This window comes from Carcharhinus amblyrhynchos, chromosome 13 (genome assembly GCF_965287045.1).
Source record: "Carcharhinus amblyrhynchos chromosome 13, sCarAmb.v2.hapA, whole genome shotgun sequence".
In the NCBI taxonomy this organism is placed as follows: domain Eukaryota; kingdom Metazoa; phylum Chordata; class Chondrichthyes; order Carcharhiniformes; family Carcharhinidae; genus Carcharhinus; species Carcharhinus amblyrhynchos.
The window spans coordinates 40492575-40517839 of NC_137336.1; the positions used below are offsets into that span (position 1 = coordinate 40492575).

Sequence of the window (25265 nt, forward strand, 5' to 3'; positions counted from 1 at the left end):
AATTAAGAACAGCAGTGCTAGATCATAGACCCTAAATCACTAGAATGGCCATTTCCAGAACCTGATGAATGGATCTGTGGCTAGGAACTTTTGGAATGGGACTTGGTGATTTGGCCCTTTCAGTCTGCTCTGTCAGTCAGTTAATTTGGTTAGATTATGCCATTAGAATCGTAGGGTGGAGCTTTCCTAAAAAAAGCTAGAGTGGCATGGCAGGCGGGAAAAGCAGTGAAGAAGCTGCCAGCCCAGTGGTGGCTTTCCCCACCGTATTGTTCATCTCATAATCAGAAAAAAAAGCTGAAAGGCCAGGTCCCCCAAAATTGCGCTGGCAGGGCAGACTCTAGTTGCGCCATTGCCACCAGCAACTTTGGTTTGAAAAATTTGGGTGCCAGTTTTAAAGGGCGCCCTGATACAGAAAATTAAACACATAAACAGCTCCACTGTGGAACATACACCCATGCAACATCCTACCACCTCCCAAGCCCCATGGAACTCGCCTCCCTGGAACACACTCCCATGCAACAAGGGAAACTCCCAAGAAACTCCCCCTGGCACTGCCTGGGCAGAAACAGGGAGCGGTGCCAAAGAACTGTCCCAGGGAGAAGTGCTGGAGAGAGTTCAAGGGGCAGGGCTTGGGCATAGCCCTCTTTCACCAGATAGATATACTCACCAGAATTCCCCTGATGGATTCTGCTTGCCAAGTCGGCTCTGGGCGACCTGTCATGATTCATGTCAGCGTGCCCTCAAGCTAACATGAATGAGTAATCTTGCGGGGTGGAGGAGGTGGGATTATCAGACGTAAAGGTGGGCAGTGGAGACAATCACTTACAGGAAATCCACGTATAAACCACATTTTGGCCCTCCTGAAGACTGATTCCGGGAACGTCCAGACTGATGTATAAGGAAAGATTGACTACATTGAGGTTTTCATTGGAGTTCAGATGAATGAGGGGGGACCTCATAGAGACTTATAAAATTCTAAAAGGACTAGACACAGTAGATGCAAGGAAGATGTTCCCAGTGGTGGAGGAGGCCAGAACCAGGGGTCATAATCTGAGGATTCGGGGTAGACCATTTAGGATGGAGGTGAAGAGACATTTCATCACCCAAAGAGTGGTGAACCTGTGGAATTCAATACCACAGGAAGTAGTTGATGCTGAGACATTGAACGTATTCAAGAGGTGGCTGGATATAGCACTTGAGGCGAACAGGATCAAAGGTTATGGAGAAAAAGCAGGATGAGGTTATTGAGTTGGACAATCAGCCATGATCATAATGAATGGAGGACTAGGTTCAAAGGGTCAAGTGGCCTCCTCCTGCTCCTTTCTTCTATGTGTCTATGTTTCTATTTCCCGCCCTCGCTGCCAATCCCACCTGTCGAAAACAGGAGTGGAAAATCCCCGACAGCATTTGTTTTTCTTGCAAAACAATTGAAGCCTAAGTTTGAAAATCAGAAAAAATATTGGAAAGCTTTGAACAGAACTTGCGGAAAACATACAGCAGGAAAACCAGCACCAGTTCAGACAAGTTAATATTTTTGAGTGTAGATATTTAATTGAATATTCTGATCAATACCTGAAATGTGAACTTTTCTCTTTCAGTTAATGTGGATAAATTTGCAAAATATTTTGGAATTTTTTAAAGATTTTTAGGAGTAACAACTCATTTTGAAAATTTGACAGTTGTGTGCCTCTGAAAATACCATTAAATTAAGTTTTAATTATTTTTTGAATTCTTTCATGACTGACTGCAGGCTAGGTTGGCATTTATTGCCCATCCTTAACTGTTCTTGAGAAGATGTTGGTGAACTGCCTTCCTGAACCAGTGTAGTCCATGTAGTGTAGGTACACCCACAATCCTGTTGGGGGGGGGGGAGTTCTAGGATTCTGATCCAACAACAGTGAAGGAACAGTGATATATTTCCAAGTCTGGATAATGAGTGGTTTGGAATGGAATTTCCAGATGGTGATGTGACCATGCATCTGCTAGCCTTATCTAAATATGTGGTAACGATCATGGGTTTGGAAGATGCTGTCTAAGGAACTTGGTGAGTTCCAATAGTGTAGATTGTAATGCCATTGAATGTCAAGGAGAAATGGTTAGATTTCCTCTTGTTAGAGATCGTCATTGCCTGGCACAAATTTCCTTGCCACTTGTCAGCACAAACCTGTACATTATCCAAATTTGGCAGCATTTGAGCATGGACTGCTTCAGTATCTGAGGAGTCACAAATGGTGCTGAATATGGTGCAATTATAAGTAAACATTCCCACTTCTGATCTAATGATGGAAGGAAGGTAATTGATGAAGAAGCTGAAGATGGTTGGGCCGAAGATACATTTCTGAGAACTACTGCAGTGATGTCCTGGAAATGAGATGATTGATCTCCAACCACCACAACCATCTTCCTTTGTGCCAGGTACAATACCAACAATGGAGCGTTCCCCACGATTCTCTTTGACCCCAGTTTTGCTAGTGCTTCTTGATACCACAGTTAGGCAATTGCTGCTTTGATGTCAAGGGCAGTTACTCTCACCACCAACCCCCACCCCCTGCCAGAGTTTAGCTCTTTGTCCATATTTGAATCAAGGCTGTCATGTAGTCAGGAGTTGAGTAACTCTGACTGAACCCAAACTGAGCCTCACTAAGTATGTTATTGCAAAGTAAGTGCTCCTTGACACCACATTTGATGATCCCTTCCATCAGTTTGCTGATGATTGAGAGTAGACTAATGGTGCGATAATTGGCCACGTTGGGTTTGTCTTGCTTTTTGTGTACAGGACATACCTGAACAACTTTCCACTTTGCCGGCTAAATGCCAGTGTTGTAGATGAACTGGAACAGTTTGGCTAGGTGCGTGTCAAGTTCTGGAGCACAAGTCTCCAGTACTATTGCCAGCATATTGTCGGAGCCCATAGCCTTTGTAGAATCAAGTGTCTTCAGCCATTTCTTCATATCGGGGGAGTGAATTGAATTGGCAGAAGACTGACACCTGTGATGCTGGGGACTGTCAGAGAAATCTGAGATGGATCATTCACTTGGCACTTTTGGCTGGAGATTGTAGCAAATTCGTCAGCGCCCTCTTCTGCACTGATGGGCTGGACTCTCTGAGACTGGGGATATTTGTGGCGTCTCTTCCTCTAGTAAGTTGTTTAATTTTCCATCACAGAATCAGAATACTTACAGCATAGAAGGAGGCTATTTGGCCCAACATGTCTGCACCGGATCTACAAATGAGCTTTACGTCTTGGTGCCATTCTCCTGCCTTTTCCCCATACTGCTGCACATTGTTTATATTCACATAATCATCTAAAGCTTCCACAAATGCCTCAATTGAACAATCACCATTCATGATAGCACCTGGCAGAGGTTAGATCTGATCCATTGGCTGTGGAATCGCTTAGCTTTAACACTTGCTGAACATACTGTTTCACATGCAAGTAGTGTGTTGTAGCTTCACCGGGTTGGCTCCTCATTTTTAGACTTGCCTGGTGCTGCTCCTGGCATGCCCTCCTGCACTCTCCATTGGAGTTGTTTGCATTTGTAAGAAGGTATGACAGATCCAAATTGCAAGAGCGTACAGCTGAACATCTCATCAAAACCTCTGTACACTTTCTGTGCCCTTAAGCTGAAGGCTGATGAAATGACAAAAGTAACAATGAGCATGGTGCAGACAACTATTTAAAAGCTGATGGTAATTGGTGCTGGATGTGTGCTTAGTCTTTGGTAGAGCTTGTGGTTCTGGACAGATCTCTTATTTCAATCTCAGCACTGAATTCATGCTTCACTTTTTTGAAAGATTTAACTTCTCATTTTTAAAATTATTACTAACTCAACTAATTTCATATCTTATTGCTTTAGTTTCCCTAACTGCTAGAAAACTAACACTTGTTTCTCTGAAAGCTCATTAACAAGATCCCAAGAAACCATAGATTTGTTATGAATTTTGCTTCCTTTTTGGGAGTAGAAAATGAGTTGTATAGAAATGTTGAAAAAAATGTTTCAGCTGTTCCCCTAGCTTAACATCCATCTGTGCTTACTGGAGTTTTTTTTTTACGGTGGGTTTTCCATTGTTACTTAATAAAAGAGAGGAACTATTGAATGCTAAATCAAACTACTGCCATTTATCTTTTGGGGAGGCATGTTCGTATTGGTTTGATGAATGATACAGTGCAGGTGCATTGCATCAACACAGTTGTGTAAACAAAATCTTGACTTTAATAAATGACCTTTTCATTTATTCCCATTTACAAATAAGGAAGTATAGTTGTTTTGCCAAATTGAATAATTGAAACAGAGAAGAATAATTCAAGTCAGTTCACAATAGATCAATTTTGGAGTTTAGCTGCAGCACCAATTAAAAAAATGACCATGACAGATTGAACATCAAGTTCAATAAGTCAAGTAATTTGTAAGTTGCACGAGCTTCTAATACATTTCGTCATTTTTTTCATTTTGTCAAAACTTTATATTTCTATCTGTGACCCTGGTCTCACATCACATGACTGAAGCTAACTGCTTGTAGGGCAATGAGCAATATATACCGCTTTGCCCATTGTTAGCCATATCACAATAGCAAATTAAACACATTGGGCAAGATTCTCAGAGCTCATTCGCTGAGGCCACAAATCCTATTTTGACCGCTAACTGCTGTGAGAGGGCCATAACGGGATTTGCAACCGGTGAGATTTGCGAGTGCAATGTTCTTGGGTCCTCCCCAATGACGCAATCAAGGTCACGCCCAGAAAAGGTATATACAGGCAATGTCAGATGCTCACTCCCTGCCAACGTGACGTTGTGCCCCCAGTGGGTTGACTCCTATTATGTTGGGGAAGGGCGAGCATGGTGGTGGTGGTGGTGGTGGGGTGTGGGGGTGGGGGGGGGGGGGGGGGGGGGTGGAGGTGGAGGTGGTAGTGGAAGTGATGGTAGGGAGGCAGCGGCTGAGGGGTTGTGCCTGTAAAATGGTGGCTGGGGGGAGTGGACACTTAGAATGGCAGGGATGCCCCGGTGGCGGTTCTAGTCACGCTGGTGCTTGCATGGCATAGGGGAGGAGGGTGGAACGACCCAGCCACTGAGTGGTGGGGGAGTGGGGGAGGGATTGGTTCTCTGTGTTCGAGAATTGAGGGTGACTCCCTTGTCTGCCAGGTTCTTCATGTCCAGGGAAGGGAGGAGAGGGGCTTTAACTCTACTTTGAGATTGGGTGCCCCCTCTCCACAACCACGCCCCACACCCCCAGGTTACCCCGCAGAGCTGGTAGTGTGATCCTCATCAGAACTTTGAAATTGCACAGAATGCTGTTTGATCTACAAGTTTCACATAGCTTTCCTTGCCTGCATGTTGTGCAATTTGGGAAAAGTCAGCCCATTATATTTCTATAACTCCTTCAAGTGTTGATAGCTATATATTATTATGCACTGTCTATAAACTCTACTTCTTTATGTCATAATTGTTGAATTATTTTGTCAGTCTGTCACTTCACATTTTGTAAATTATGTCAACATTTTGCATTCACTATTACTCAGTCAACTGCTGTGCAGTTGCTGCAATCTGTAGCCATTAGGAGGATCAATGGACAAATTTTCTATAACTCCACTACCAAGTTTGCCCAAACCTTTGTATTCACCAACATCCATGAGAAACTTATTAGCTGTTCAGTATATTTTTTTCTTACAGCATTAGTTTACCATTATTTGTCCTTTAAACAAAATGTTCTTACGTGAAAATGTAATGCTCATTCATCTGAAGTGTTCAAAATCATTGGTTTTTACCTCCCAGTTTCCTTGAGGTGATTGTTTCTTCAGCTTTATGGACCAGTTCTCCAGATTTCCTTCTGCGCAGTGTTGAATGCTAAGAATGACTGGTCCAGTGAGTAGGACACCAGGAGGCCCACAGCTTACAACTGGACTGAGCAGAGTCTGGCACCCTGCTAGAGGTAACCTCAATTATAAAAATGGTAAAAATTTAATGAACAGTACAGAACAAAATGTATAAAATGTAATATTCAGTTCTTTGCTTGCTTTTCTTTATCTTACAATATAGCTTTAAATGCATTTTAATCAACTCACTTGATGCAAGCAATAATACAATGTGAACATTGCCATTTCTTTCTGGGCTAAGATATTAGAAGAACCTTGAACTTAGATGTGCGAAAACTGTATAGTTTTTCTCCTCACCCCCAGAATTTTTAGAATATTTTGGGTTAACAGTTCATTTTGGTTCACCGTAGATCAAAAATCCAACATTATAATTTCTGGGACATGTAAACTGCTTTTGAAACAGGTGATACAAAAGCTCTGGAATTCTGTGATGGAAAGCAGTAATGCAGGGACCAATCATCTCTTTTTGCCTCCCTTGATGACCAAGCCTTTTTCTTAACTTTATAGCTGGAGCTGAAAGCACAGCTCAGATCAGGAATTTGGTGAGCAATCAGACATGACTGCGAGTGTGTGTCATTCGACAGCACATTATTGCCACTCCGTTTCTCTTACAGACTTAATGTTTCAGGTAACGAAAATACTGATGATGTGCCAAGTACACCAAAACTATTCAGGGGCCTAACATGTTACGATATGATGATATTTTTAGAAAAAAAGAACTGAGGTTATTGTTGCTTTTGGATAAACATCTCTGGGAAATGACATTAATGCTGTTCATGAAATGAATAGGCTGGGATCAGGTATTTCATGTCAAATTGTGAATTTGATTTTTTTTATGGTTAATGGAGTTTAAGCATGCATTTGTGGCAGAACTAAAATTGCAATTTCACTCTGAAATCAAGTCCTGACCAGACTCTTGTAAAAAATGCAGCAACCCCCTCCCCCACAGAGAAACAGTCTTGAATTGCTTGGGTTTGACATCTCAATTGAGCAATACTCAACTGCAATGCAAAAGACTCTTGATCACTTCTGAAAATTATTTTGAGTTCATCTGAATATCGTTCCAGCCACGTAAACCAAAATGTTTATTTACATTTTAACAGGCAGAAGTAGGATTCAGCACAAATCTTTAACCATGGGCACGAATATTTCAACTCACACCAGAAGGGAAAAAAAACAATGAAGCAGGGAAATAAGAATACTGGTCTAAACTGTTTTCTTTATTCCTTCTTGGGGGGGAGTGTGTGCCAGACTGGAACCAATACTAACACAATTGTTCCCATAGTGACTCCGGGATAACTGTTTGCTTAAATGTGACCAATTTTCTGCCCACTTAAATTTGTAACTTAGAAAATCATTTATTTCCAGGCATTCTACCCAGAAGGTGCCCTGCATAGAGCATTTAAGGCTAACATCAAATCATACAATGGTCTGGATCACTAAAGTTATATATATTATATATGCACACTGAGTAGGCTTTGCATAGAAGGAACATAGACAGCATAAGCTTACTGAAAATATAGGCACAAATAAAAAGAAAATTGCAGCACGAGTTAAGGTTGAGTTACTACATACCTCACATCCTCCTTTTTGTGGACAGTAAGATATAGCTCGTAAATCTTGCCTCGAGGAATGGCTTCTGGTGGAATAAGTAAACTAATCCCTATAAATTAAGCAGAAATTTAGAGTTTGTCTCTTGTCACTTCAATGCCAAGTAATGTTTACAGAATAAAATCTTTATACAACTCTATTTTGTCTGGGTGGAAAAAAAAGTATGGGATCATTTGTTTCCCCTTCATGCATTATTCTCCATTTGGTACTGCATCATCTACTGTTGTCAACTCTTCCCACACAGCTCCCTTCAGCTTACAGATAAGAGTGATGCTGAATTCTCAACAGATGCAATTAATACAGCTCATTTTATTCTCTTCCTCAGATTAAATGAATGCCTGTGGGTGCCCATCTGTCATGAAATAGATTAAAATTCATGTAACAAAGGCAAACCAAATTAAGTGATATGAATCACTGGGCACTGCATTCAAAAGGCCAGAAATGCCTGAGAACAGATCCTAAGGAGTGGAGGTAGCCATCAGACACCTAGCTGCCCGATGGTTGTACCCTGACCACTTTCTAAGATACAAAAGTTTGCACTCCGGCACTAGTGTTAATTTGGGGACTGGGATGTAATGGACAGAGGAGGGACTGGGGTGTGACGGATAGAGGAGGGAATGCAGTGTTACGGATAGAGGAGGGACTGGGGTGTGAAGGATAGAGGAGGGAATGAGGTGTTTATGAATAGAAGGGAGTGGGGATAGAAGAATGAATGGGGTGTTATGGATAAAGAAGGGAATGGGGTGTCATGGTTAGAGGAGGGAATGGGGTGTGACAGATAGAGGAGGAAATGGGGTGTAATGGACAGAGGAGGGAGTGAGGATTGATGGATAGAGGAGGGGCACCAGGGTACTGTGGTACAATGCAAGAAGATCAACTGGAAAGCGCTATAGTTTTAAATTGGCCACTTTTTCAACTCTACAATTGATTACCACAGGGCAAGCAAATTTTTTTATGGGATGTTGGATTCACTTCTGCCTGAATTAAATTCTGATATAGCAGTACACTTGCTTGATCCTGACGTTTTAAATAAGGCTATTGTAATGTTGCTGTTATATTACTGGATCCATAATCTAGAGAGGTTTCAACTAATAATTTGAAGATGTGTTCAAATTTTACCACAGCTACTGTCAGCAAATGGTGACCAATAAACTTGCAGACTATTATAAAAATTTGTTTGGTTCACTAATGTGCTCTAGGGGAGGAAATTGGCCATCATTATGCAGCCTGATCTATATGTTATACAAGGCCCGTAACAATGTGACTGATTCTTAACTGCCTCTGAAATGACTGAGTAAGTCAACTTCTCAAGGGCAATTAGCAATTAACAATAAATGCTCGCCTTGCCATGATGCCTGCATCCCACGAAAAGATAAAATAAGTTCTACTTCTGATGGTATCCACATAAATAAGGTGGTTACAAATTTAACTGCCTTGAGATGCCCATGAAAATTAATCTCATTACAAATTCCTGCGCTGCTCGGGAATTTCAGCATTTAGTTGCTTTGTCAGAAGCATTTAATCAGCGGACCTCTGAGCTTTATCTCCAAGCAATATTTTTCCTCATTATTCAGATTAGAGGCTCAGTAAGACAATCTTCAGAAAACACTACAACACATCTGGAATTGATTTTTAACATTAGGTAGTTCTGAGGCCTTCTAAATACGGATCTTTAATGTGTATTATTAAATGACTTATGAATGTCTTACAGCTTGCACATCTGTTGCGCATTAGGGTCGGTAACACCTCAATGTTTACTTAAATTACAAGATGCTCCCATTACTACATTTGGATCGCCTGACTAGTGCTACAGATGTTCAGCGTCCATTTAGGACGGGTGCAGCACGTAACACCTTTTTCTTCAGTTGAGTTCTTATTATTCGAGGTGTCTTTCTGATTTCTGTGCAGTTCTTTGGCAGGCATTGCCAAAACCCTTAACTGTTATAGTGGGAGAAATGACATTAATGAAACATATTTCAGTCTTACTGACAAATGCTTTAAAACGGTGGTCTACGTGTTGTCTGTGCTTGTTTCCCCAAGCAATGTCATTTTTTGTTGCATTCAAATAAGTTATGAGTATTACTCTGGCAACATGGGGTGGAGAATCACAGCAAGATAGGTACATTTTGACGAAGATTAACGAAGGCTGATTCATATACAGCTCCTCAAAAACAACATCACTTTGTACTTTCCTACAGCCAGATTACTTCAACAAGAACAGCTTTCTCAGTTACAGTGAAGTAGCCAGAGTCTTGATATTTTATGTAACAAAATTGTCCCAGCAAACAGCAGGGGATGTTTGCCAAATCAACAAACCTGCAGTGCATGTACATTATGCATGTCACAGATGATTATTTACCTCAACCTCTCAAATCATCTATTTCCATATAGGAAACACCTGGCAAGACAAGTAAGCCCTTCACTGTTACTGTCAGGCTGCATTCCTTAAAGAACAGGTAATAATTGATAGCATGCACGTGACCATGCAGACGATAGCATAGGGAGCGTTTTCTCATCCCGCCGCCATGGGAATCATAGCAGGCGGGAGGCGGACCATACAAAGGTCTTTCACACTGGGCAGGATTTTTTAGTTTTGTAGTTCTCCAGCAAAATTATGCTCAAATGTCTCTACGCAACAACATTTCTCTATCTCTTTTAATACTGTCTTAGTGACAATTTTAAAACAATAACCCTCCTCACTAACTCGGGAACTGAACATAAGACATAGGAACAGGAGTAGATCATTCAGCCCCTTGAGTTTGTTATGCCATTCAATGAGACAATGACTGATTTGTGACTTAATGTATTTTTGTCCCATAAGTTAACTACTTTTGGTTAACAAAAATTTATCAATCTCAGTTTTAAATTAATAGTTGACTTAACATCAATTCCTGTTTGCCAATGTGAGTTCTAAACTTGTAAAGTTTATTTATTAGTCACCAGTAGGCTTACATTAACACTGCAACTAAATTATTATGAAAATCCCCTTGTCACCACACTCCTGCGCCTATTCAGGTACACTGAGGGAGAATTCAGCATGGCAATGCACTTAACCAGCACGTCTTTCAGACTGTGGGAGGAAACCGGAGCACCCGGAGGAAACCCACTCAGACACGGGGAGAACAAACAGTGACCCAAACTGGGAATCGAACCCAGGTCCATGGTGCTGTGAGGCAGCAGTGCTAATCACTGTGCCACCGTGCCGCCCATATCTATCTCCTGTTGTGTGTAGAAATGTTTCCTAATTGTACTACTGAAAAGTCTGGCAATGCCCCCTAGTACTAGCCTCCCCAACTAGTGCAAAGAATGTTTCTCTGTACATCCCATCTGTTTCCATTAATATCTTGAAGCCTTCAAACAAATCAGCACCTTACCTTATTAATTCCAGGGAAAGCAACTCTATTTTGTGCAATCTTTCCTTATAATTTAAACCTTGGAGATCAGGTATCATTCTGGTTAATCTATACTGCACTCTCACCAAGGCCAATATCGCCCTCCTAAGGTGTGATGTCCAGAACTCGCTTGCAGTGCTCCAGATGTGGTGTAGCCATGGTGTGAATTCTATGCTCTTGCATGTCGTCCTCTAGCTCTAAATTTCAGAATTCTATTAGTATTTTTTGATTACTTTCTGTTTCAGTTCATGATAGTTTAATGCTCTGTGTTTCTCAACATTCAAAGTCTCAATACGGCAGATGCAGGAAGGATGGATAGAGTTCCTAGAAGCTGGAGACACAATCTCAGGATAAGGGGCAAGTCATTTAGGACTGAGGTGAGGAGGAATTTCTTCACTCAGCGGATGGTGTATCTTTGGAATTCTCTGTCCCCAAAGGTGTGGAGGCTCTGACAAAGTGACATCTTGACTCGAAATGTTGGCTCTATTCTCTCTCCACAGATGCTATCAGACCTGCTGAGATTTTCCAGCATTTTCTGTTTTTGTTTCAGATTCTAGCATCTGCTTTCATCAGGTGTGGGGGCTCAGTTGTTGAGCATGTCAAAGACTGAAAACAATCAATTGCTACCTACTAAAAACGTCAAGGGTTATGGGGATAGTGCAGGAAAGCAATGAATTTGAATGCAGAAATTGAACATCAACCTTGATCTCATTGAATGGTGCAGCAGGCTAAAAGGGCTGAATAGTCTACTTTTTTATTTTGTATGTTCTTACGTCTTTTTGAATCTCAACTGTTTCTAGCATTTCCTCATTGGAAAAAAACCTTGTTCTATCATTTTTTGGTCCAAAGCGGATGAGCCCATTTTCGCCTACATTGGTGTCCATTTGTGACAGTTTTGTCTATTCACTTACTTTATGAGTACCTCCTTCTAATGTTAGGCCTCCATCCACATCTCTTATAACTTATCTTTGTGCTGTCAGCAAATTTAGGTATGTAACTTACTACCTGTTCACCTAAGACATTAAATCATGCATTGAATAGTAAGGTTCCAACACACATCCTCTGTCAATCCTAGTCACAAAACACTAGTCACTCTCTTCCTATGAGAGTACTTAGCTATTATCTTGACTGTCTTCTATTGTTCAGTCTACTTTCTAAATGGTTCAATAATTTATTTTCAATACAAAGCTTTAACTTTAGGTAACAGTCTAGTATGGATGATTTTATTAAGTACTTTTAGGAAATCTATATAAATAACACCTATAGATAATCTTAGTGCACCTCATCAAAAACTTCAACCAGATTGGTCAGGCATGACCTAACCTATGGGTATCCCCTGCGTGGCACAGTAGCACAGTGGTTAGCACTGCTGCCTCACAGCACCAGGGACCCAGATTCAATTCCGACCTCAGGTGTTGTCCGTGTGGAGTCTGTACATTCTTCCTGTGTCTTCGTGTGTTTCCCCCAGGCGCTCTGGTTTTCTCCCACATTCTAAAGATGTGCGGATTAGGTGGATTAGCCATGCGAAATTGCCCTTTAGCATCAGGGAGATTAGCAGGGTAAATATGTGGGAATACAGAGATAGGGCTGGGTGGGATTGTTGTTGGTGCAGACTCGATGGGCTGAATGGCCTCCTTCTGCGCTGTAGGGATTCTTTGATTCCTATCCAAATCCACTGTGGTTTCCTGGCATCAGCTGAAACTTTTCAAGACATTCAGCCACTCTATCCTCAGTAAACAACAGATTTTATGGAGGACTCTTATGTAAGAATCACCTTTCTTGCATAACAGAGTGACTTGCATAATTCCTCAATGTGCAAGGATAGTTCAATGGAACTGAGAAAGATTATAGTTAGAGTAAAGTAGCATTGATACTTAAATGAAAATTGAAAGTGTGCAGGGTGTGACAGAACTGACTGATCAGACTTCTGATGATTCTTAAGGGGAAGGCTTAATCTCTCTCCGCCAGTGGGTTTAAAATTTTAAGAGGACCTACAGTGAGTGATTCTGCTGATGAAGAGGGAGCAGTCAATGTAGCACATATGGATTTTCAGAAAGTTATAATTCAGAAAGTTCAGAATATTACAAAATCATTAAGCATGGTTGGAGTGTGTATAGAAACTTGGGTGTTGGACAAGAAATAAATGGTTAACATTAATGGCTGCTGTTCTGATTCAAAGAGGTTTATTTGGTGCTGTGTTCACTTTTGCTCTTGATAAATGTAGATGACTTGGAACTGGATATATCAATATGTATTAATCATACAAAGTAAGGCTAGCGAACAATGAAGAGGATGATAAAATACATCCAGGGGCATGAATAGGATATTGGATTGGGCAGAAAAGTTGTAGAAACAACTTGATGCAAGAATGGCAGAGTTGTACAGCACAAAGACAGATCATTCGGTCCATCGAATCTGGTGGCTCGCTAAACGTTATCTTCCAAACTTTTCCCTATACTCTTCTAATTTTTCCAAAGTGTTAAAAGGAATTATAGATTTTGCTTCAACCACAGTTTCTGATAGAACACCCTTCTTCATAAAACTACAAACATTTGCCTTCATCTATTTGATGATTATCTTAAATTTATACTCTTTGGGTTACAATCTTACAACCATTGGAAATAGTTTATCCTGAGTTATCTTATCAAAACCCCATATAGTTTTCAACACTTGTATCAATTTGTTTCTTGTTCTCATGAAAGGTGTCCCAGAGCATGAAATCTTTCTACACCAGGAATATTCAACGTATGGCCAATGGATCACAATATGGCAAAACTATCTCTATCCAGCCAACTGAATCAGCATTCAAAATACAGGCAAATAGAAGCAACAGCTCTGCAAGGAGTCGATTCGCCAGTCACACACTGTTTCTCCCCCATGTTTGCTGCCGATACGCTCATCAGTAACTGGCTGGTGGCTCTCTAAGGCAGCATTTTCTCCCAAGTGAGGGGCAGAAGTTCCAGGGCAGGCAGTGTCTTCAGGGCGGGAAAGAGCACACTGTCATCCTAAAAATCCTGATCTGTGTGTTCGAGTCTATGTGTGTGGGTAAATATGTATGAGTGAGTGTGTGTGTGCATATGAGGTGAGTGAAGGTGAATGCATGGCTGGGATTGTGTCACACACACTCACAATCACACTTCACCTCTTCCCCTTCCTTCTCCTCAGAGTGTTAGTTAAATACAATTCCTTAGCTCAGGCCTGGTCCCCACCCCTTCCCTGACAATCAGGACTTGGGGCCTACTCTGTCTCCTGCTTCTTTCGCAAAATTTTAAAGCAAATTTTATTAGCTAATAGCTTTTGGCACATTTTAATAGCCAGTTTATTAATTATTGTGTTTAAAATGATCAATCTATGTCTTTTAAATTGGTGTTCAATGTCGTGCTGAACCATGTCTTCCTGAAATTTGCTCCTTAGCTCGAGTGCAGAAAAAAATTAAATGCGGCCCTTTACATGAAAAGATTGGACAGACATGTTCTAATCAGGAGGGGAAAATGGGCTAACAAAGAATCAACACCTCATTTTACTTTGGTCACCATTTCCTTTCACACTGACTTCAATCAGAGGGTTTGAGATTACTGATGACCACAGGGATGGGAAAATAGTTGTTAATCTTACAAGCAGATGAACAAGTGTGCTGTCATTAGCCCCAGATTTGATGTTCAAATAAAGGAGATAGAAAGGTGGCAAAATGGTCCACTGCCTTTCCGTCAGTTTGGGTACCTTGTTCTAACAACCTCAGCAGGCATCAAGGACCATGAAGAGACCAAGCAAAAACATACGGGAGGAAAAATCCTAGGGCTCTTTTACTAAATAGGAAACTGGTCTATAATAAAATAATTGAAACCAAATCAAAAGTAGAATCTGGTGTGGTGCGAAATGCTTGCTGATTTGCCCAGAGCTTGTTTTGCACTAATTGGTGTAAACTCATTTCTGCATGACTTTCCTTGTAAGTAAAGCCTTTTAGCTCTGGTATCACTTTAATTGCTCTCTTCCGCATCCTATCTATGGCTGTTACGTACTTTCTAAAGTAAAGCACCTCAAACGGAGAAGCAATTCTAACTTTAGCCTAACAACTGCTAATATCCTCCACTCGCAAAAAAAACACCCACTGGCCAGTCTCCCCTATTTCCTCTGCTCTAACCAAATTGCTATTGATGTTTCTACAATCCATTAAGTACAGCATGCCCTGATTTTTTAATGAGTTTCTTTTGCGGCAATTATCAAGCACCTTTTGATAATGCACATGCGTAATGTAATTCATTGCATTTCACTTCAGTTGGTTTCATTCATTAACACTTGTCACTTCTGAATCCTTTGGGTGTACCTTTACATTTATATTTTTGATGATGGATTGTGTTCAGCTTCACATTTCAAAGTTTTTTTTAAAGTGAGGTGTAGTATGGCATTACAAATCATTTTAATCACATCAATCAATATAATGGTTCTCTTTGGGAGGCTAAGTTATGTCCATATGTCTAACAAAAAATTGAATTCAATATAAATATCAACACCCAGATCTCCTTTTCTTTGCTGTGAATAGTTTCATTTAGCATTATATATAATTGCCAGATATATTGTTCAAACAATAAATTGAAACAAAATTCCTCACCAGAACAGGACAATGAAAACAAAATCACCTATTAATGAGGAAAGCTACAATTTAAAACTGCAGAAGTTGTCTAATCTGAGCAAGGTCATGTAACTGTAATACTATCTGAAGTATTTGCAAGAAAATGCTCAAACAATGAAATTCTGAGCCTGAATTAATGATTCCACTCATTAAGACTTTGCTGTTGCCGACTGTAGCCTAAGCATTTCACTTAGATTGCACAAAATACTCAGGTGACTTGAGTTGGGCGCAGTTAATGATATTTCTTCAAATATTCGAGAACAGGTGCAAACAATCACTATATGTTGTATTTAGTTCCTTGCTTGGCAAAGACTGATTTTGGGTCACTTTACACTTGCCAGCAAAGCAGAACAATGAAAACAGCTATTCACCATGGTCTAAACTTGCCTCACAACACTGCTGACATGGAAAGTTTGATTGCTTTATCTTCACTGGTTCTTTGTAACAACATTGGTTTTAAGTACACGATCCAGATGTTTGAAGTTCACAACCAAGCACACTGGACACAAGTGTGTTTGGGCATGGTTACAAATTAGAAAATGGAGAAACAAAGGGCAGAAATATATATTGCCTCAAGATTGTATCAGTGTAATATTTGTTGCAGGGGAGGCAGGGAGGCAATGACATAGTGGTATTGTAGCTGGACTAATAATCCAGAGACCTAGGTTAATATTCTGGGGCCCTGGATTTGAAGAAATTCAGCATGTCAATTAGTGGAATTTGAATTCAACGTAAAATTTGGGATTAAAAGTCTAATGAGCATGAAACCATTATTGATTGTCATAGAAACCCATCTTGTTCACTCATGTACTCTAGGGAAGGAAATCTGCCATCCTTACCTGGTCTGGCCTACACATGACCCCAGATCTACAGCAATGTGGTTGACTCTTAAATTCCCTATGAAATGGCCCAACAAGGCACTTGGTTGTAATAAACTGCAACAAAGTCTACAAAAAGGAATAAAACTGGATGGATAACCCGACATTGACCAAGGCACTGGAAATGACAATGCCAATCCCAGCCCTGTCAGCCCTGCAAAGTCCTCCTTACTAACATCTGGGGGCTTGTGCCAACATAAGAAGAGCTGTCTTACAGACTAGTTAAGCCTTACGTACTCATGGAATCATGCCCTATGGACAATGTCCCAGATATCACCATTGTATCCCACTGGCAGGCTAGACCCTGCAGAGATGGTGGCACAGTGATATACAGTCGGGAGGGAGATGCCCAAGGTGTCCTTAACATTAACTCTGGACCATCAGGTCAAACATGGACAACGAAATTTCCTGCTAATTACTATATACTGCCATCCAATCTGTATTCCTCCAGGTTGAACAGGAAGACCGAGGGTGGAAAAGGTGCAGAATATACTCTGGATGGGGGACTTCTGTGTGGCTCAGTAGCACCACCACAGACAAGCTGGTTGAGTCCTAAAGGATATCTACTAGACTGCGTCTGTGGCAAGTGATGAAGGAACCAACAAGAGGGAAAAATAAACTTGACCTCATATTCACCAATCTGCCGCAGATGCACGCAGGACAATATCGATTGTGTGGCCACTGCACAGACTTGTGGAGACAAAGTCCCATCATTATATTAAGGATACCTTCCAATGCGTTGAGTGGAAAAACATACTTGACCTCGTCGTCACCAACTTGCATGCCGTAAATGCATTCTGCCCATGACAGTATCAGTTGTGTGATAACCACACAGTCCTTGTGAAAGTTCAGCCCCATCTTCGCATCCATCATGTTGTATGGCGCTACCAGCGTGTTAAATGGGATGGATTTCAAACAGATCTAGCAACCCAAGACTGGACATCCATGAGTTGCTATGGGCTATCAGCATCAGCAGAATTGCACTCAATTATAATCTGTAACCTTACTGTTTTGGTATATCCCGCTCTACCATGAGTACCAAGCTAGGGATTCAACCCTGCTTCAATGAAAAGTGAAGGAGGGCATGCCAAGAGCAACACCTGGAATACCTAAAAGTGAGGTGTCAACCTGGTGAAGCTTCAACACAGGACTACTTGAGTGCCAAACAACACAAGCAGCAACTAATACACAGTGCTAAGCAATCCTACATACAATGGATCATTCGTCAGCTCTGCATTCTGGTCACATCTAGCCATGAGTGATGGTGGACAATTAAACAACTCAGTGAATGTCTCAATCCTCAATGATAGTAGAACCAAGTACATCAGTGCAAAAAATAAATCTGGAGCATCTGTAACAATCTTCAGCCAGAAGTGCTGAGTGGGTGATCCATCTTGACCTCCTCCATGAGACGATAAGAAATAGGAACAGGAGTTGGCCATTCAGTCCTTCAAACCTGCTCTGCAATTTAACAGGATCTAACACTCACTCATCCACTTTCCGGCCTTATCGCCGCAACCCTTAATTCCTCTACTGATTAACGACCTATCAATCTCAGCCACGAAAATATTCAAGGACTCAGCCTCCACAGCTTCCTGGTGTAAAGAATTCCAAAGATTCACCACTCATTGAGAGATTAAATTATTCCTCAAATCCCAAATTAAATGAATGCCCTCTTATTTTGCAACTCTATCCTCTGGACCTATGCTCTCCCATGAGTGGAAACATCCCCCTAACATTTACCTTGTCTAACACCCAAGAATCTTATGTGTTTCAATCATATCACCTCTCATTCTTCTGAACTCCTAAGAGTACAGACACAACCACAGGAATTTTCCCATCCCACCCACCATGGGAATTGTAGTGGTTGGGGGGGAGCGGGGCATGCAAATGTCTGTTGACATCGGGCATGGTTTTCCAGTTTTGGGATTGGCATGGCTGGAAAATCTCACCCAACCTGTTTAATCTTTCCTCATAAGGAAGCTTCTCCATACTTGGGATCAGCCTGGTAAATCTCCTTTGCACTGCCTCCAATGATACTACATCTTTTGTTAAATCTGGGGCCCAAAACTATACACGTATTCTAACTGTGGTCTCACTACTAGTTGGTGCAGTTCATAGAAATCATAGAAACCCTACAGTGCAGAAAGAGGCCATCTGGCCCATTGAGTCTGCACCGACCACAGTCCCACCCAGGCCCTACCCCCATATCGCTATACATCTACCCACTAATCTCTCTAACCTACGCATCTCAGGACACTAAGGGGCAATTTTAGCATGGCCAATCAATCTAACCCACACATCTTTGGACTGTGGGAAGAAACCAGGGCACCCAGAGGAAACCCATACAGATGCGAGGAGAATGTGCAAACTCCACACAGACAGTGACCCAAGCTGGGAATTTAACCCAGGTCCCTGGAACTGTGAAGCAGCAGTACTAACCATTGTGCTACTGTGCCACAACACCTCTATTTTTATACTCCAGCCCCCTTGAAATAAACACAGCATTCCATTTGCCTTCCCTGTTTGCCTTACCTTCTGCACTTGTATGATAGCTTTCTGGCTTTCATGAACAGGGACCCCCAAATCCCTTTCTGTTACAGTTTTCTGCAGTCTCTTTCCATTTAAATAATAATCCGCCCTCCCATTATTTCTTCCAAAATGAGCAATCTCACGTTTTTCCATTCAACCCCTACAATGCAGAAGGAGGCTATTTAGCCCATTGAAATTGTACCAACAAAGAGCGTCTTACCCAGGCCCACTGCCACCACCACCCCCCCCCCCACCCCACCCCACCCCTCACCCCTTTCCCCCTAACCACATGCATTTACCATGGCTAATTCACCTAACCCAGACATCTTTGGACACTAAGGGGCAATTTAGCATAGCCAATCAATCCAACCTGCACATTTTTGGACTATGGGAGGAAACCCATGACGAGAAGGGAAGAACATGCAAACTCCACACAGTTACCCAAGGCTGGTTTCACACCCAGGTCCCTGACACTGTGAGGCAGCAATGCTAATCATTGTACCACCCCAACTGAATTTCACATTGAATTCCATTTGCCAATTTTCTGCTCACTTACTTACCTTGTCAATATCTCTCTGCAATCTATTTATATCCTCCTTGTAACCTGCCTTCCCTCCAAACTTTCTATCATCTGCAAATTTGGTCACCGTACACACTGTTCCTTCCTCTTAATCATTGATATATATTATGAAGAGCTGTGGTCCTGCACCGGTTTCTGTGTCATTCCACTGGTACTGCCCTCCAACCTGAGAAAGACGCCTCTATTGCTACTCTCTGATGGCTGCTAATCATCTATCAATGCAGAATATTATCTCAAACACCATTAGTTTCTAGCTTGCAACGAAAATCGACAAAGCACAAATTAGAAGTTGATGGAATACTCTCCATTTGCCTGGATCAATGCAGCTCCAACAACACTCGACACAACCCTAGACAAAGCAGCTCACTTGATTAGCACCCCATCCACCATTTAAACATTTACTCCCACCACCACCAATGTACAGTAGCAACCGTGCATTCCATCTACAAGATGCACTGTAGCAACATAACCAAGACTTCTTTGTCAGTGCCTTCCAAACCTGTGACCTATACCATTAAGAGGGGACAAGGGCAGTAGGTTCATGGGAACATCACCAACTGCGAGTTTCCCTCTCGGCCACATACCATCTTAACTTGGAGCTATACCACCATTCTTTCACTGTTGCAGGGTCAGAATCTTGGAACTCCCTCCCTAACAGCACTCTGGGAGTACATACACAAGATGAACTGCAGCAGTTCAAGAAGCTGGCTCATCACTATCTTCCAAAGGACAATTAGGGCAAAAAATGATGGCCTAGCCAGTGACATCCACATTGCAAGTACAAATGAAAAAAAAAGGATTAAACTCAACAGTCCAAATCACATTTTTAGAAAAAGGCACTTAGGATAAAATTAATAATATTTTTAAGATTATAAATTGCAATTTTTCCGTGACTATTTGTAAAAAAAAATTACTGTAACTAAATGTATGTATTATAAAATAGTGATTAATATTAATACTAACCAGTTTTTAAATTTGTTATAAATGTACTGTAGATTCAGCAATGCAAAGTTATTAATAGCAAATCAAGTTCACACAACTAGTATCTCTAAAGTTGGCAACAGTTATTAATTGATATCCAACTTACCTCTGTTTGGAATGGTAAGACGGCCACCTAAAAAATTAAATGTTCCAAAGGCAGTATTTGAAGCGTCCCTCAATAATGACTTAGAGTTCATTTGCATCGAGAGTCTTGCCATAAGGTTTAGAGTGTCGGAATGTGCTGTACCATTACGTAATGTATGTCTTTCATTTGCAAGCCGGTCCAGAAGGGGAGAGTTAGTCATTGGAATCTTGTCTGTGATATCCTGTCGTGAACGGATGGAGCCTTGGTATGCTGATGTACTTGTGAGGTCAGGCTGGATTGTAAGCAAATGGGAGTTATCTATCAGAATGAAAACAGACAAGCCACTGTGAAAAATACTTTGCATTTCAAGGATTATTGAACATTCTTTCTACAGCAGTACAAGGTAATTATGTGCCCTCTGAATACTGGCTGCATCATTCAATAGGATTTACAATGAAAGGATTTTCAAATGTCACAAGATTACAATAAAATACAGGCAGTGTTGTTCACATTGAACTCTGACTTTAAGGTTATATTATGTGCACGGGTCAATTCTCAATCTCCTAATCGTTTGAATTATGTGTAAATAATAAATAGTCAATTGACACCATTCTGCTATGTCAAATTCATGGGCATTTATTTGTTAGTAATTGTTTTTGTACTTCATTATAGAGGGAACAACTACTGAACTTCTACTTCAGAAATTCTACACGTGCTACAATTGCTGGGACATTTTGGTTCAAAAATGTGAGTGCAATATATTCAATTACTACTGTATGGTGGCCCAGTGGTTAGCACTGCTGCCTCACAGTGCCAGGGATCCGGGTTCAATTCCCGGATTGGGTCACTGTCTGTGTGGAGTTTGCACATTCTCCTTGTGTCTGCATGGATTTGCTCCAGTTTTCTCCCACAGTCCTAAAGATGTACTGGTTAGGTACTTTGGCCATGCTAAATTCTCCCTCAGTGACCCCGAATAGGCACCAATGTGTGGTGGCTAGGGAATTTTCACAGTAACTTCATTGCGGTGTTAATGTAAGCCTACTTGTGACAAATAAATTAACTTTAACATCCCTGAGAGGCTGAGTTTGTCAAACTTCTCTTCCTCATTTGGGATAGTCTACTTTCAACTCCATGAAAGATTTTCTTCCCACACAAGCCCACGTCACAAAGGAATCAGCCAAGTTTGGGGCTTCACAACATACAAGTGAGAGTCCACTGACTGGGTCAAACACGACTCCTGATTTTGTAGCAACGTGGGTGCAAATGGAACCTGATAAAAATTGCATGTATAATCTAAAGAAAGTTTTTCCAATCAAATGGTATAAAGTGAGAATGTGAGATTGCAAAATCATTATTATTGTTCTGTTTGGGCAACATATACATTTGGTGTATTACAGAGCATAACTATGCTTTCTTCCACAACATAGGTAACCTAATGGGACTAAACACAATAGAATCTCAATGATGCCACTCAAGATCATTTTTTTCGTTTGCCTCAACAGGGACAGGCTAAGTTTTTCTCTGGGAACAATTCTATGGTCATTGTTGAAGCTTTATGCAAGATTGCAAAATTGGTAACTAGATACCTTAACAAGGCAAGCTGATAATGCACCATAGCATGATGGAATTGAGAGGTGGTCTTTGAATTCTGGAATTATTCTGATTCAGATCCAGATAATCCCACAAGTTAAATCATATAGCTGGACAAGCAGCAGAAATCTTGCCAGGATTTTGTGCTGCGTGCTTTTGGACAGGAAGTAAGGGGTCTATTTTTGGATATTTTGCTGTTACTTTTAATTCTCGTTCTCATGCCTAGCTTTGTCTGTCACATGCTTATATTGACCTTAACGCTAATTTTAACACTTTTCGAAAAAAAACTAACCACAAAAAATTGGAATGACGAACCTTGTTTAGGTGTTTTAATGTTCACAGGTTGGAATCCTGTTGTTAGAATTGAAGAGTCAGTCACGTCAGAATCGAAGTCTTGCTGTTTTTTTCGATACACAAGGATGACTACAACTAGCAGTAACGTAAGGCATACAGCCACTGCCACAACACCAGTGTACAGTGCAACATCACCTGGCACTGCAGAAGATAAAAGATAAAATACAGTTCAGCCATCAGTAAAATGCATATTACCTATCACAAAATAAGGAATGGTTAGCTAATGATTAGAACATTGTTCCACAATCAAAGTTAATATGAATAAATATTAAGTAAAATACTCACCGTTTCAGGTTATCCCTTACTACCATGAATTGCATTCTTGTATTTAAGGGAATGAAATGTAGGATATTAAATCCCGAGGCATATTTTATTCGGTAGAAAATGAAATTTGTTAAACAAATGAAAATTGAAATCTCTAACCATACTGGCAACTCAGTTGAAGAAAGTCAACAGCATGGTGGCACAATGGTTATCACTGCTGCCTCACAGCTCCAGGGATCCATGTTTAATTTTGGCCTGGGGTCACTGTTTGCGTGGAGTTTGCACATTCTCCCTGTGCCTGTGTGGTTTTCTTCTGGGTGTCCCAGTTTCCTCCCACAGTTCAAAGACATGTGGGTTAGGTTGATTGGCCATGCAAAATTGACCTTAGTATTAGGGCGATTAGCCAGGTAAATATGTGTGGTTACGGAAATAGGGCCTGGATGGGATTGAGGTTGATGCAGGCTCAATGGGCTGAATGGCCTCTTCCTGCACTGTAGGAATTCTATGATTTTCAGATGCAAGAGTGTTACTGTTATTTTGATTCAAATTTGAACATTCAAATTTCAGTATTGCTGCATTGATATTCATGTAAATAGGTTGTATGATTTCTATTAGCTGACATCAGAATTTGCTTAAAGGAAACAAGTTTTGGAAGTGAACCATTCACTTCTCAAGTAGAGTCATGGCAACATACAAAAAAAGCAACATGCTGAATAATTATCAAATGTTGTCACACACCAGGGAGCATATTAATTAATATAGTTGTGAAAATGCATTTTGTTTAATCTAACAAAAAGGAAGAACTTTCATTTCATGAGGCACAGGATGTCACAGATCCCTTCAACCTTGAATTCAGATTTGCTGCCTAGGTTTGAAACTAGTGTGTCCTTTATAATAGACTGCCAAAATGTTTTATTAAAGTGAGATAAACATAAATGAAAGTCATAATTTCATATCAGAAGGCTGGTCCAAAACTTTAGATTTGTATAAAGGCAGTACATTGAAAACCTTTCAATAGAATACATTGTTTAAAAGTTGTGGCCTTTGTGCAAACCAACCCTACACAGGCATGAATGACCAATTAGTTTGTTTTTGCACAATTATTTGGGGAAGGATTTTTGGTCGGATCAAATGGCATTTCTTTAAATAATGTCCATGATATCTTTTATGCCAACTTATAGGAAGACAGGCCCACAATGAAAGGATAATTTCTCCAAAAATGCAGAACTCCATCATACATTGAAATGTTAGTCTAGATTATGTGCTTGAGTCCTGGAATGAAGCTTACACCACCAAACTACTATTTGAAGTACGAGTGCTAACAATTGAACCAAGCTTTTTCCAACAAGAAAATGTAATGGATTATCTCTTTTGCTCAGAACCAGTTTGGTCAGCGCTGGTATTTGGCATGGAAGAACAGAGTCAACTCCCAATGTCAGGGACAGACTAATTACTTTTCTGATACAGATCAAGTATTTACACATGCTTCCTTCAATTTGATATGGCATCCTTCTATTGCAAATTAAGATGGAGTCAATGTTTGAGGGCACCATCAAACATAATATTGAAAGCTAATCAGGGCCTACCATTTGTACACAATGTAAAAATAAACACTAAATGTTAACTTGGCTTCGAAGCCCTTTTGCTCTGGGTCATAGATCACAGGAAGTAGAAAGTCAGGGAAATCCACCAGTCAGAAGTCCCCCACATGAGGGCGTTGGACTATGAAGAGAGACTAAATAGACTAGGTCTGTACTCGTTGAGTTTAGGAGGATGAGGGGGGATCTTATAGAGACATATAAGATAATGAAGGGGATGGATAGGCGAGAGGTGAGAAATTCTTCCCGCTTAGAAAGGATAGCAGGACTAGAGGGCATGGCATCAAGATAAGGGGCAGGGGGGTCAGTTTAGATCAGATTTGAGGAGGAACTTCTTCACTCAAAGGGTGGTGAATCTCTGGAATTCTCTCCCCATTGAAGTGGTGGAGGCTACCTCGCTAAATATATTTAAGTCATGGGTAGATAGGTTTTTGATAGACAAGGGAATTAAGGGTTATGGGGAGAAAGCGGGAAAGTGGAACTGATCCACTTCAGATCAGCCATGATCTTATTGAATGGCGGGGCAGGCTCAAAAGGCTAGATGGCCTACTCCTGCTCCTATTTCTTATGTTTTTATGTTCTTAGCAGTGTGGTAGCGACAACTATAGGAGGACATGATGGTGCAATGGTTAGCGCTGCTGTCTCACAATCAGGGACCAGGCTTTGATTCTGGCCTGGTGTCTGTCTGTGTGGAGTTTGCCTGTGTTTGCATGCATTTTCACTGGGTACTCTGGTTTCCTCCTGCAGTTCAAAGACATTCAAGTTAGGTGGATTGGCCACGCTAAATTGCCCCTTAGTTTGTCTCTGCGAGTGTGAGTCTGGCTATGCTTGATGTGCTGTAAAGCCCTTCAACCTATAAGCTCCTGGTGACAGACTAGTGACCTGTTCCAGGAATAAT

At 41.0% G+C, this 25265-nt stretch overlaps 1 protein-coding gene across 1 annotated transcript in view; it reads right to left on the reverse strand.

Annotated features, from left to right (window-relative positions):
* The window catches only part of unc5a (unc-5 netrin receptor A), a 229492-nt gene that overhangs the window by 74154 nt on the left and 130073 nt on the right, over window positions 1-25265 (reverse strand). Inside the window, exons 7-10 of the mRNA XM_080201104.1 lie at window positions 22467-22646; window positions 20583-20879; window positions 7448-7535; window positions 5765-5933 (exon numbers count right to left, since the gene is read on the reverse strand). Of these exons, the coding sequence (XP_080057230.1) occupies window positions 5765-5933; window positions 7448-7535; window positions 20583-20879; window positions 22467-22646 (734 nt within the window). The remainder of the gene's footprint in view (window positions 1-5764; window positions 5934-7447; window positions 7536-20582; window positions 20880-22466; window positions 22647-25265) is intronic.